Below are 16,474 nucleotides of genomic sequence, written 5' to 3'. Positions count from 1 at the left end.
GCTGAAATGTTCACATGGACACATTTTACGTTCGTTACTACTATTTACTTCTATATATGTCAACTACATCTAGTTGCAATCTAGTTCAACTGCAGACATCCGATCCCGTATAAAGTATACAAAATTTAATTATATGACTCAGAACCAAACTGGTCAACACCAAAATACGCCGGTTGAGTACATACATTTCATCGACACAGAGGTAGTTTTTCGTAAGAATATTGACCGTATGTACACGGGTAATATCGGTTTATGAAGTGAATATAATATAAATGATTGTTACTTGACAAACAATATAACCAAGATAAAATACTAATATGAATGTGTGAACGAATTGAATCACTTTGAGTAATCGATAATTGTACCCGTGCGCGCCGAGAGACGTATGTGATAAACCTGTTATTTCACGGCCGATGAAAACTGCGCGTGTCTTCTTGTTTGGGCGGCTGTAGTAGCACTGATATTTTGAACGGTACCCAGCTGCACTGAATTGGATGTTTCAATGACACTAGCATCATGTACTGTTGTTCCCATTCCATCATCACCTCGCCTTACCGCCAATACCTGTACACATTAAGGACAATTAGACCAATGTGATAGTATACGAAGTAATCGATTGTCTTCACGACAAAACACGTTCTTTCTGAATAAAATTCATATGCACGAAACCAAGAACTAGCCTTATAATATCTTGTTATTTCTACTTGAATGATTATTCCCAAATGTATTTTTTTATTCACGATTATTTGTAACAGTAACTGTCGGGCAGATATTTCTAAAATATGTTTGTCTTGTTACTTTTTTAAGCAGAATTGATTTTTATGATTTTTCTGCTGAACACATTCCATTTGTTGTCATTTCGCAATTACGCCGTTATTCTAATGCTTCACACCATATGTATGTGTGATAGATTACGCCAGTTACGTGGGTATCATCATTATTATTTGGGACAAGAATACCACGCTATTATATCAACGTTGACGTTTTCTGTAAGAATCTTACCTTTGGTACGAACACTAGTAACAACGTCATCGTTGTACAGAACAATATAAAGGCACTGATAATAATGGACAAGGCGTTGACGTTTTCTGTAAGAATCTTACCTTTGGTACGAACACTAGTAACAACGTCATCGTTGTACAGAACAATATAAAGGCACTGATAATAATGGACAAGGCGTTGACGTTTTCTGTAAGAATCTTACCTTTGTTACGAACACTAGTAACAACGTCATCTTTGTACAGAACAATATAAAGGCACTGATAATAATGGACAAGGCGTTGACGTTTTCTGTATGAATCTTACCTTTGGTACGAACACTAGTAACAACGTCATCGTTGTACAGAACAATATAAAGGCACTGATAATAATGGACAAGGCGTTGACGTTTTCTGTATGAATCTTACCTTTGGTACGAACACTAGTAACAACGTCATCGTTGTACAGAACAATATAAAGGCACTGATAATAATGGACAAGGCCTTGACGTTTTCTGTAAGAATCTTTCCTTTGTTACGAACACTCGTAACAACGTCGTCGTTGTACAGAACAATATAAAGGCACTGATAATAATGGACAAGGCGTTGACGTTTTCTGTATGAATCTTACCTTTGGTATGAACACTAATAACAACGTCATCGTTGTAAAGAACAATATAAAGGCACTGATAATAATGGACAAGGCCTTGACGTTTTCTGTAAGAATCTTACCTTTGTTACGAACACTCGTAACAACGTCATCGTTGTACAGAACAATATAAAGGCACCGATAATAATGGACAAGGCGTTGACGTTTTCTGTAAGAATCTTACCTTTGGTACGAACACTAGTAACAACGTCATCGTTGTACAGAACAATATAAAGGCACTGATAATAATGGACAAGGCGTTGACGTTTTCTGTAAGAATCTTACCTTTGGTACGAACACTAGTAACAACGTCATCGTTGTACAGAACAATATAAAGGCACTGATAATAATGGACAAGGCGTTGACGTTTTCCTCCAAGACTAAAGATATAGGTACTCCAATAACACTGATAATAACTACGCTGTATAACGACAACCCTACATATTTACTGTCATTCAACCCTGGTATGGTTACAGATCTATTGAAAAATATATCTTCATTCATTATACATTAGTTGTCCTGCCTCACATTTCAAAATATATTTTCTGGCTAGCTATAACATGAGGTTATTACGAGGATACCTCAAAGTATGTACATCGAGGGGGGCAAGGGTTATTTTCGTTCAACGCAATTGCAATATTTTTTTGTTCGTACTACGTAAATTGAAAAAATAAATTCCGTAATTCTGTAATCACAGGCTAGACGTACAACGTAATCGATCAAATATTTTTTTTCGTACACTGTAAAATGGATCATTTTTCTCGGTACGTACAAGAATTTACATCCAAATAAAAAAATCGTAAAGAATAATCCAGGGAAATTACATTATAGAAACTGTAAAACGACTAGATAACACTATTCATTACAAAATTGAATATCAAGACGTAAAAGACCCTCTAACCGAATGAAGAGCATTACGAGGGTAATATGCGCGTGCCTCTTTACACACGGCGCAGCAATGGCGGAGAATTTGAGCCGGAGAGCTCTTCGGACCATTCAATGTTCCATTTTTTAACACTGTAAACTGTAAAGACGTCTTTTTTTTCCTTGTAAATTGTAAAAAGCCCTTTTTATTTCCCGTAAATCGGTAGTATCGACCGACGCGCAGCATACTGTCTGAGTGCATACTTTGAGGTATCCTCGTAATGACCTTATTATTATAAATCTTTTCTTTCCAAGGATACATCATGTGAATGCCGAAATCCAAAAAGTTTTGAACAGAATCAGCGAACTTCTTTGTGTGGAGTCCGGTCAAACCCTGGTGGCAGCCATATTTGTTTGTATTATTAGAGGATGCTTACGCGCGTAGTCATTCCATATTTGGAATTCGCATTTCCTTATATGGTAGGATGGAAATACCCCATACAATACTGCAGAATTACGTCACGCTGTAACCTATAGCGTTACGGCGACAGATGTATAATAATACATAATAATACATGTTCATAAAGGGGATTTTATGTGTCAGTAACGTATTTTTTGAAGCGTATCCATGGAATTTTACGAAACATTTTCAGCTGCAGCTACCAAATTTAGACCCTCCTTCGGACTTAAAACTAATAATGTCTTGTCTCTTTGATCTGAGTTTCTATGAACACGAACCCTGTCACAATCCTATGCAAATGTCCAAAAAAAGTGTCTTCGGGGATTACAGCAAGTCTCAGAAGTATTGGGGCAGACAATTTGCAAACCCGATAGCAATATTTTAATTAGTAAATGGCTCGTTTCGCTAATTACAGATAATCAGAAATCTGTAATCAGCTAAACAAGTGTCACCCATTCTCATCCAAACGATTTGTTGGGATATCGTTAAACTGCTAATAAAATTCGACTTCATTCATCGATTTTTGGTGGACAATTCCTTTGTTACAGTATACGAACACCTCATTACCCGAAGAAAATAGAACACTTTCCCTGGTATATTTGAAAGCGAAATCGCCATCCAACTAAAGTATGACTGTCCCTACTGTAATATAGATTCACCCAGAGTGGGTGTGACCACAGGACGGCGCCAGCGAGATTCGAAAACCATCCGTTCAGTTAAAACCAAAGCAGTTATCCAATTCGCTAGCGAGTTTGCAAATTGGCTGCCCCAATACTTTTAAGACTTGCTGTAATATTTCGTCAAGCTATTTGTTTACCTTGTTTGCCAAGTGAGAAATGTGCCGAATATCAATAACAGGCCTTTGTACGTATAAATCGCAATAACAAAGTCTCTGGAGCGAATCGTGGAACAGCTCTGAATAAACTGTGCGTGTTCCTGTATCGCGTCATCTGTCACTGTCACCTTAGGTAAGTGATGAGAAAAGAAACATTTTGTGTGTATGTGTTAAACTTTCCGCCACGAATTGACAGGCTCCTGTGTGCTCGCTTTCAGGATTCCCGTGGGTTGACAGGCTCCTGTGTGCTCGCTTTCAGGATTCCCGTGGGTTGACAGGCTCATGTGTGCTCGCTTTCAGGATTCCCGTGGGTTGACAAGCTCCTCTGTGCTCGCTTTCAGGATTCCCGTGGGTTGACAAGCTCCTGTGTGCTCGCTTTCAGGATTCCCGTGGGTTGACAGGCTCCTGTGTGCTCGCTTTCAGGATTCCCGTGGGTTGACAGGCTCCTGTGTGCTCGCTTTCAGGATTCCCGTGGGTTGACAGGCGCCTGTGTGCTCGCTTTCAGGATTCCCGTGGGTTGACAAGCTCCTCTGTGCTCGCTTTCAGGATTCCCGTGGGTTGACAAGCTCCTGTGTGCTCGCTTTCAGGACCGCCACGAATTGACAGGCTCCTGTGTGCTCGCTTTCAGGATTCCCGTGGGTTGACAGGCTCCTGTGTGCTCGCTTTCAGGATTCCCGTGGGTTGAAGGCTCCTGTGTGCTCGCTTTCAGGATTCCCGTGGGTTGACAGGCTCCTGTGTGCTCGCTTTCAGGATTCCCGTGGGTTGACAAGCTCCTGTGTGCTCGCTTTCAGGATTCCCGTGGGTTGACAAGCTCCTGTGTGCTCGCTTTCAGGATTCCCGTGGGTTGACAAGCTCCTGTGTGCTCGCTTTCAAGATTCCCGTGGGTTGACAAGCTCCTGTGTGCTCGCTTTCAGGACCGCCACGAATTGACAAGCTCCTGTGTGCTCGCTTTCAGGATTCCCGTGGGTTGACAGGCTCCTGTGTGCTCGCTTTCAGGATTCCCGTGGGTTGACAGGCTCATGTGTGCTCGCTTTCAGGATTCCCGTGGGTTGACAGGCTCCTGTGTGCTCGCTTTCAGGATTCCCGTGGGTTGACAGGCTCCTGTGTGCTCGCTTTCAGGATTCCCGTGGGTTGACAGGCGCCTGTGTGCTCGCTTTCAGGATTCCCGTGGGTTGACAAGCTCCTGTGTGCTCGCTTTCAGGACCGCCACGAATTGACAGGCTCCTGTGTGCTCGCTTTCAGGATTCCCGTGGGTTGACAGGCTCCTGTGTGCTCGCTTTCAGGATTCCCGTGGGTTGACAAGCTCCTGTGTGCTCGCTTTCAGGATTCCCGTGGGTTGACAGGCTCCTGTGTGCTCGCTTTCAGGACCGCCACGAATTGACAGGCTCCTGTGTGCTCGCTTTCAGGATTCCCGTGGGTTGACAAGCTCCTGTGTGCTCGCTTTCAGGATTCCCGTGGGTTGACAAGCTCCTGTGTGCTCACTTTCAGGATTCCCGTGGGTTGACAGGCTCCTGTGTGCTCGCTTTCAGGATTCCCGTGGGTTGACAGGCTCCTGTGTGCTCGCTTTCAGGATTCCCGTGGGTTGACAAGCTCCATGTAATTGTGTCATTGAAAAAAAAAATGGGTGCGTTGTATGAGACTTTCAACATTATAAAATAATCTGGCTATTGGTATCAAACATACATATTGTAGAATAGTCTTTGAATATTAATTCAATAAAGTGTGTCAGTTCGTTCTAATATTACACGTCAAACAATATATATTTCCGATAAGCAATTACCTCCCTTTTTACTTCACGTTCAATAATAGATAAAGGCGCCACACATTGCCAGGCAACCAGTATAACAATATCTATGGCAACCATAATCGCCAACATCGTTAACAGCTGTTGATCTTTCACCGCCTGCAACAGATATGTGTAGACATGACATACTCTATTATATTACAGTAGATACATACTGTATTATCAGATCGTGGATTCGAGGGATTACCGCACTGTATGCTAATTATGTTCTCGTGGAATACATGGGTTTAAAGTCTTACCTTACGTTTTGGTGTTTTATTGGTGAATACAGTGTACACTCGCCATGTCTTACTGAACATTGCCCCGTAGGCTAATGTAAAACCTAAGGCGAGGATCCACGGACGTGCCTGTAATGTGGTTGCAAAAAATATGATTTAACAAAGTGACATAAAATATCGAAAATACATGTATAATCGATAAACCTTGCTATTGTCGTCCGAAATATTGATTTATCTGTGTTCAGCTGTGCAATATAATTACTGTGCTGGCGCCTTTAAATTTTATCATAAAAATACTGTATTCAGACATGAATGCGTCGAATAAGTCTCATAGCAATTAACTGAATAAGTAAAACCGAGTCATTCATATAGTGGTTGCCATTCATTAAATTATTATTAGAAACACCACGAGGACGTATAGATTATTGATAGGTCAATAACGTATATGAAGAAGGTAACCAGCGGTTAATAACGGCATGTTTGGAGAAGGGCCGATGGCGTTTACTAGAACAGAGACCTCAAATCGGCCGTTAACTACTTCGGCGAGTGTTTTTTTTTTTTTTTTTTTTTGCAGCTTCGTTGCTGTTATCAAGGCGCACGTGTATTACCTAACACCACAGAAGAAAAATATGCAAATTATTTCGAAAATGTCCGGGTTTGAATAATAGTTCCTTGTAGTAAACTGGCCGTGGTTATTACTGGTTATTCAGGCGAAAGTTGTTCTTCCATGATGAACGTGTGTGACAGCACAACTTACTCCCCACGCTTTAAAATAAATATTTTAACTAGCCCGAATGTCAAGAGCCGAAACCTGGACCCCAAACAAGTTTAGTGCTAGACACTAATTGAACTAAATAGGTGATCGATGAGAGAATCCAAAGCGTTACATAACATATGCATGCATCAAATGGACATGTAGGGAATTAAACATGCCATGCATTTTACATACGTTGGTAACATTTATTTTTCAAGAAGGCTAGTCAATTAGTTTTGACTTTCGTGCAAAATATAAATATAACAATATAAAACCCGAATACATACAGTACATTTTGCAACATAAATCATACTTCATATTAGGGATTCGAATCAAATTAAGTTGAATGGGACGAACATAGGTACTTGTCAAAAATCTGGTTCCAAATACAATAGTATGTTTCCACAGACAATCATTGATGCACAAATGTTCGTGAATTATGCTGACACTCAAGCTGTACCTGGCATGTTTTGGTGAATTGGTCCCTTGACAAAAGCCCACGATCCAGTACGAAGCACACTACACTGGAATATGTTAGTACGCAGCCGCACACCATGACGTTGTTTATGTTCGGACTTGACATTTTGATCACTCTATCGATAAATATAATATATAATAATATTACATTATTAAATGTGATAATATAATGACAGACAGAGAGAATGGCAGGTCGAAAGAAAGAGAGGGAGTCATACATACAGACACGGAAAGCCAGACAGACAATTACGTCATATTTAATATATGATTTAGCGTTATTGATGTACTTAACTATATTATACCAATAGTTTTTTTAATGTAAACTGTTGGTAGAATGAAACCAAAATGTGACCATTCGTACGCCGATTGTCTTTAATCCGATGGCGTCAATGGGGCTAGTATAGTGTAAACAGTAGTAAGCGATGGAACGCCATAACCGTCCCTGGTCACACATTTATAGCGTTATCAGAACTCCGCATTGCATTGTATGGTTTCACCGTTGTGTTCTATAGTGACACCATTTTGTTTTATGGTTTCACAGTTGTGTTCTGTAATAAGATCATTGTATTGTATGTCGCCCTCTGAGTTCCATAGTGTACTTCTATAGTGTTGTCGAACACTTCGTTATGTTGACACTGTGCAGTCCATTATGTTGGCATGGGTTCACGTCAATGTCATCACACAATTACCACGATTGCGCAGTAGTTGGATGAGCAAAATAATGGATTTCATAAGAATTATTCTAAGACGTTTGAATTTAGGTAGATTGTTTGATCTCTTCGAAAAAGGAAAAAGTACACTTGGCCTTCTGTGCTAAATGTCAGTTTTTTACTTGGAATGTTTGGGCTTGCCCTTGCTTTAGTTTATAGCAGTTCCGATTGACATACATTTGGCTACGTATCGCCAGAAAACGGTGCGTTTACTCTACGCTTGTATCTGCGGCTATTTGTAATAACGTAGACAAAAATAGTCTAATCGGAAATGCAACAGGATCACGCCATATCTTTCTAGACATGTTACCACGCCTGTCGCCTAGGCGACCCTTTTTTTTCTACGAACCTTGCGTGAATGATTCTGCGCTTAGTGCAAAGAGTATCTGCAGCACACACAGTCAGCTGGCGCACACGTGATAATAAAATAAATACGATATTTACTATATGGGGGCCGCCATCTTGAATGACGCATAAAACTAAATAAGAGACAAGTTGTGAAACGCGTTTTTCAGATTCCTACAAATCAGGACAAAAATACCAATCTTTCACAAAAAGAACCTAGAACACTTTCCTGGAGTATTTGTCGCACGGGCGAGCATGATAACTAATTGAGTCTGTTCATATCCCGATCTGACATGGCTTCAATAGTCTACAAGTCAATTTAATCTAAATTATTTGCAAGATTACATTTGATGGTTGTACCATACAACACAACAGTCTCACAACTGAACACTATGGTTGTACCATACAACACAACAGTCTCACTACTGAACACAATAGTTGGACCATACAACACAACAGTCTCACTACTGAACACAATAGTTGGACCATACAACATAACAGTCTCACTACTGAACACAATGGTTGTACCATACAACACAACTTACTCACTACTGAACACAATGGTTGTACCATACAACACAACAGTCTCACTACTGAACATAATGGTTGGACCATACAACACAACAGTCTCACAACTGAACATAATGGTTGGACCATACAACACAACAGTCTCAATACTGAACACAATGGTTGGACCATACAACACAACAGTCTCACTACTGAACATAATGGTTGTACCATACAACACAACAGTCTCACTACTGAACATAATGGTTGGACCATACAACACAACAGTCTCACTACTGAACACAATGGTTGGACCATACAACACAAACAGTCTCACTACAGAACATAATGGTTGTACCATACAACACAACAGTCTCACTACTGAACACAATGGTTGGACCATACAACACAACAGTCTCACTACTGAACACAATGGTTGGACCATACAACACAAACAGTCTCACTACAGAACATAATGGTTGTACCATACAACACAACAGTCTCACTACTGAACATAATGGTTGTACCATACAACACAACAGTCTCACTACTGAACATAATGGTTGGACAATACAACACAACAGTCTCACTACTGAACACAATAGTTGGACCATACAACATAACAGTCTCACTACTGAACACAATGGTTGTACCATACAACACAACAGTCTCACTACTGAACACAATAGTTGGACCATACAACATAACAGTCTCACTACTGAACACAATGGTTGTACCATACAACACAACTTACGCACTACTGAACACAATGGTTGTACCATACAACACAACAGTCTCACTACTGAACATAATGGTTGGACCATACAACACAACAGTCTCACAACTGAACATAATGGTTGGACCATACAACACAACAGTCTCAATACTGAACACAATGGTTGGACCATACAACACAACAGTCTCACTACTGAACATAATGGTTGTACCATACAACACAACAGTCTCACTACTGAACATAATGGTTGGACCATACAACACAACAGTCTCACTACTGAACACAATGGTTGGACCATACAACACAAACAGTCTCACTACTGAACATAATGGTTGTACCATACAACACAACAGTCTCACTACTGAACACAATGGTTGGACCATACAACACAAACAGTCTCACTACAGAACATAATGGTTGTACCATACAACACAACAGTCTCACTACTGAACACAATGGTTGTACCATACAACACAACAGTCTCACTACTGAACATAATGGTTGGACCATACAACACAACAGTCTCACTACTGAACACAATAGTTGCACCATACAACATAACAGTCTCACTACTGAACACAATGGTTGTACCATACAACACAACAGTCTCACTACTGAACATAATGGTTGGACCATACAACACAACAGTCTCACTACTGAACACAATAGTTGGACCAGACAACATAACAGTCTCACTACTGAACACAATGGTCGTACCATACAACACAACAGTCTCACTACTGAACACAATAGTTGGACCATACAACATAACAGTCTCACTACTGAACACAATGGTTGTACCATACAACACAACTTACTCACTACTGAACACAATGGTTGTACCATACAACACAACAGTCTCACTACTGAACATAATGGTTGGACCATACAACACAACAGTCTCACAACTGAACATAATGGTTGGACCATACAACACAACAGTCTCAATACTGAACACAATGGTTGGACCATACAACACAACAGTCTCACTACTGAACATAATGGTTGTACCATACAGCACAACAGTCTCACTACTGAACATAATGGTTGGACCATACAACACAACAGTCTCACTACTGAACACAATGGTTGGACCATACAACGCAAACAGTCTCACTACAGAACATAATGGTTGTACCATACAACACAACAGTCTCACTACTGAACACAATGGTTGGACCATACAACACAACAGTCTCACTACTGAACACAATGGTTGGACCATACAACACAAACAGTCTCACTACAGAACATAATGGTTGTACCATACAACACAACAGTCTCACTACTGAACATAATGGTTGTACCATACAACACAACAGTCTCACTACTGAACATAATGGTTGGACCATACAACACAACTTACTCACTACTGAACACAATGGTTGTACCATACAACACAACAGTCTCACTACTGAACATAATGGTTGGACCATACAACACAACAGTCTCACAACTGAACATAATGGTTGGACCATACAACACAACAGTCTCAATACTGAACACAATGGTTGGACCATACAACACAACAGTCTCACTACTGAACATAATGGTTGTACCATACAACACAACAGTCTCACTACTGAACATAATGGTTGGACCATACAACACAACAGTCTCACTACTGAACACAATAGTTGGACCATACAACACAACAGTCTCACTACTGAACACAATGGTTGTACCATACAACACAACAGTCTCACTACTGAACACAATGTTTGTACCATACAACACAACAGTCTCACTACTGAACACAATGGTTGGACCATACAACACAAACAGTCTCACTACAGAACATAATGGTTGTACCATACAACACAACAGTCTCACTACTGAACACAATGGTTGTACCATACAACACAACAGTCTCACTACTGAACATAATGGTTGGACCATACAACACAACAGTCTCACTACTGAACACAATAGTTGGACCATACAACATAACAGTCTCACTACTGAACACAATGGTTGTACCATACAACACAACAGTCTCACTACTGAACACAATAGTTGGACCATACAACATAACAGTCTCACTACTGAACACAATGGTTGTACCATACAACACAACTTACGCACTACTGAACACAATGGTTGTACCATACAACACAACAGTCTCACTACTGAACATAATGGTTGGACCATACAACACAACAGTCTCACAACTGAACATAATGGTTGGACCATACAACACAACAGTCTCAATACTGAACACAATGGTTGGACCATACAACACAACAGTCTCACTACTGAACATAATGGTTGTACCATACAACACAACAGTCTCACTACTGAACATAATGGTTGGACCATACAACACAACAGTCTCACTACTGAACACAATGGTTGGACCATACAACACAAACAGTCTCACTACAGAACATAATGGTTGTACCATACAACACAACAGTCTCACTACTGAACACAATGGTTGGACCATACAACACAACAGTCTCACTACTGAACACAATGGTTGGACCATACAACACAAACAGTCTCACTACAGAACATAATGGTTGTACCATACAACACAACAGTCTCACTACTGAACACAATGGTTGTACCATACAACACAACAGTCTCACTACTGAACATAATGGTTGGACCATACAACACAACAGTCTCACTACTGAACGCAATAGTTGGACCATACAACATAACAGTCTCACTACTGAACACAATGGTTGTACCATACAACACAACAGTCTCACTACTGAACATAATGGTTGGACCATACAACACAACAGTCTCACTACTGAACACAATAGTTGGACCATACAACATAACAGTCTCACTACTGAACACAATGGTCGTACCATACAACACAACAGTCTCACTACTGAACACAATAGTTGGACCATACAACATAACAGTCTCACTACTGAACACAATGGTTGTACCATACAACACAACTTACTCACTACTGAACACAATGGTTGTACCATACAACACAACAGTCTCACTACTGAACATAATGGTTGGACCATACAACACAACAGTCTCACAACTGAACATAATGGTTGGACCATACAACACAACAGTCTCAATACTGAACACAATGGTTGGACCATACAACACAACAGTCTCACTACTGAACATAATGGTTGTACCATACAACACAACAGTCTCACTACTGAACATAATGGTTGGACCATACAACACAACAGTCTCACTACTGAACACAATGGTTGGACCATACAACACAAACAGTCTCACTACAGAACATAATGGTTGTACCATACAACACAACAGTCTCACTACTGAACACAATGGTTGGACCATACAACACAACAGTCTCACTACTGAACACAATGGTTGGACCATACAACACAAACAGTCTCACTACAGAACATAATGGTTGTACCATACAACACAACAGTCTCACTACTGAACATAATGGTTGTACCATACAACACAACAGTCTCACTACTGAACATAATGGTTGGACCATACAACACAACAGTCTCACTACTGAACACAATAGTTGGACCATACAACATAACAGTCTCACTACTGAACATAATGGTTGTACCATACAACACAACAGTCTCACTACTGAACATAATAGTTGGACCATACAACACAACAGTCTCACTACTGAACACAATGGTTGGACCATACAACACAAACAGTCTCACTACAGAACATAATGGTTGTACCATACAACACAACAGTCTCACTACTGAACACAATGGTTGGACCGTACAACACAACAGTCTCACTACTGAAAACAATGGTTGGACCATACAACACAACAGTCTCACTACTGAACACAATGGTTGGACCATACAACACAAACAGTCTCACTACAGAACATAAAGGTTGTACCATACAACATAACAGTCTCACTACTGAACACAATGGTTGGACCATACAACACAACAGTCTCACTACTGAACACAATGGTTGGACCATACAACACAACAGTCTCACTTCTGAACATAATGGTTGGAACATACAACACAACAGTCTCACTACTGAACACAATGGTTGGACCATACAACACAACAGTCTGACTACTGAACACAATGGTTGGACCATACAACACAACAACCTCACTACAGAACACAATGGTTGGACCATACAACACAACAGCCTCACTACAGAACATAATGGTTGGACCATACAACACAACAGTATCACTACTGAACATAATATTTGGACCATACAACACAACAGTCTCACTACTGAACACAATGGTTGTACCATACAACACAACAGTCTCACTACTGAACACAATAGTTGGACCATACAACACAACAGTCTCACTACTGAACACAATGGTTGTACCATACAACACAACAGTCTCACTACTGAACATAATGGTTGGACCATACAACACAACAGTCTCACTACTGAACACAATAGTTGGACCATACAACATAACAGTCTCACTACTGAACACAATGGTCGTACCATACAACACAACAGTCTCACTACTGAACACAATAGTTGGACCATACAACATAACAGTCTCACTACTGAACACAATGGTTGTACCATACAACACAACTTACTCACTATTGAACACAATGGTTGTACCATACAACACAACAGTCTCACTACTGAACATAATGGTTGGACCATACAACACAACAGTCTCACAACTGAACATAATGGTTGGACCATACAACACAACAGTCTCAATACTGAACACAATGGTTGGACCATACAACACAACAGTCTCACTACTGAACATAATGGTTGTACCATACAACACAACAGTCTCACTACTGAACATAATGGTTGGACCATACAACACAACAGTCTCACTACTGAACACAATGGTTGGACCATACAACACAAACAGTCTCACTACAGAACATAATGGTTGTACCATACAACACAACAGTCTCACTACTGAACACAATGGTTGGACCATACAACACAACAGTCTCACTACTGAACACAATGGTTGGACCATACAACACAAACAGTCTCACTACAGAACATAATGGTTGTACCATACAACACAACAGTCTCACTACTGAACATAATGGTTGTACCATACAACACAACAGTCTCACTACTGAACATAATGGTTGGACCATACAACACAACAGTCTCACTACTGAACACAATAGTTGGACCATACAACATAACAGTCTCACTACTGAACATAATGGTTGTACCATACAACACAACAGTCTCACTACTGAACATAATAGTTGGACCATACAACACAACAGTCTCACTACTGAACACAATGGTTGGACCATACAACACAAACAGTCTCACTACAGAACATAATGGTTGTACCATACAACACAACAGTCTCACTACTGAACACAATGGTTGGACCGTACAACACAACAGTCTCACTACTGAAAACAATGGTTGGACCATACAACACAACAGTCTCACTACTGAACACAATGGTTGGACCATACAACACAAACAGTCTCACTACAGAACATAAAGGTTGTACCATACAACATAACAGTCTCACTACTGAACACAATGGTTGGACCATACAACACAACAGTCTCACTACTGAACACAATGGTTGGACCATACAACACAACAGTCTCACTTCTGAACATAATGGTTGGAACATACAACACAACAGTCTCACTACTGAACACAATGGTTGGACCATACAACACAACAGTCTGACTACTGAACACAATGGTTGGACCATACAACACAACAACCTCACTACAGAACACAATGGTTGGACCATACAACACAACAGCCTCACTACAGAACATAATGGTTGGACCATACAACACAACAGTATCACTACTGAACATAATATTTGGACCATACAACACAACAGTCTCACTACTGAACATAATGGTTGGACCATACAACACAACAGTCTCACAACTGAACATAATGGTTGGACCACACTACACAACAGTCTCACTACAGAACATAATGGTTGGACCATACAACACAACAGTCTCACTACTGAACACAATGGTTGGACCATACAACACAACAGTCTCACTACAGAACATAATGGTTGGACCATACAACACAACAGTCTCACTACTGAACATAATGGTTGGACCATACAACACAACAGTCTCACTACTGAACATAATGGTTGGACCATACAAGACAACAGTCTCACTACTGAACATAATGGTTGGACCATACAATACAACAGTCTCACTACAGAACATAATGGTTGTACCATACAACACAACAGTCTCACTACTGAACACAATGGTTGGACCATACAACACAGCAGTCTCACTACTGAACACAATGGTTGGACCATACAACACAACAGTCTCACTACTGAACACAATGGTTGGACCATACAACACAACAGTCTCACTACTGAACACAATGGTTGGACCATACAGCACAACAGTCTCACTACTGAACATAATGGTTGGACCATACAACACAACAGTCTCACTACTGAACATAATGGTTGGACCAAACAGCACAACAGTCTCACTACAGAGCATAATGGTTGGACCATACAGCACAACAGTCTCACTACTGAACATAATGGTTGGACCATACAGCACAACAGTCTCACTACTGAACATAATGGTTCGACCATACAGCACAACAGTCTCACTACTGAACATAATGGTTGGACCATACAGCACAACAGTCACACTACTGAACACAATAGTTGGACCATACAACACAACAGTCTCACTACTGAACACAATAGTTGGACCATACAACATAACAGTCTCACTACTGAACACAATGGTTGTACCATACAACACAACTTACTCACTACTGAACACAATTGTTGTACCATACAACATAACAGTCTCACTACTGAACACAATGGTTGTACCAAACAACACAACAGTCTCACTACTGAACATAATGGTTGGACCATACAACACAACAGTCTCAATACTGAACATAATGGTTGGACCATACAACACAACAGTCCCACTACTGAACATAATGGTTGGACCATACAGCACAACAGTCTCACTACTGAACATAATGGTTGGACCATGCAGCACAACAGTCTCACTACTGAACATAATGGTTTGACCTTACACCACAACAGACTCACTACTGAACAAAATGGTTGGACCATACAGCACAACAGTCTCAGTACTGAACATAATGGTTGGACCATACAGCACAACAGTCTCACCACTGAACATAATGGTTGGACCATACAGCACAACAGTCTCACTAC

At 40.4% G+C, this 16,474-nt stretch overlaps 1 protein-coding gene across 1 annotated transcript in view; it reads right to left on the bottom strand.

The window, feature by feature from the left end:
• Positions 1–399: 399 nt before the first annotated feature.
• Positions 400–16,474, bottom strand: part of LOC102807292 (gamma-aminobutyric acid type B receptor subunit 2-like) — a 72,653-nt gene continuing 56,578 nt past the window's right edge. The window contains exons 11-18 of the mRNA XM_085498393.1: positions 7,022–7,154; positions 5,829–5,936; positions 5,531–5,688; positions 1,912–2,104; positions 1,710–1,865; positions 1,407–1,562; positions 1,003–1,158; positions 400–564 (exon numbers count right to left, since the gene is read on the bottom strand). Coding sequence (XP_085354519.1) covers positions 400–564; positions 1,003–1,158; positions 1,407–1,562; positions 1,710–1,865; positions 1,912–2,104; positions 5,531–5,688; positions 5,829–5,936; positions 7,022–7,154 — 1,225 coding nt within the window. The remainder of the gene's footprint in view (positions 565–1,002; positions 1,159–1,406; positions 1,563–1,709; positions 1,866–1,911; positions 2,105–5,530; positions 5,689–5,828; positions 5,937–7,021; positions 7,155–16,474) is intronic.

Source organism: Saccoglossus kowalevskii, chromosome 4, assembly GCF_978046115.1.
Source record: "Saccoglossus kowalevskii chromosome 4, keSacKowa6.1, whole genome shotgun sequence".
Classification (NCBI taxonomy): domain Eukaryota; kingdom Metazoa; phylum Hemichordata; class Enteropneusta; family Harrimaniidae; genus Saccoglossus; species Saccoglossus kowalevskii.
Note: the sequence above shows the minus strand (reverse complement) of the source record. Positions and strands in the feature narration are given on the sequence as shown.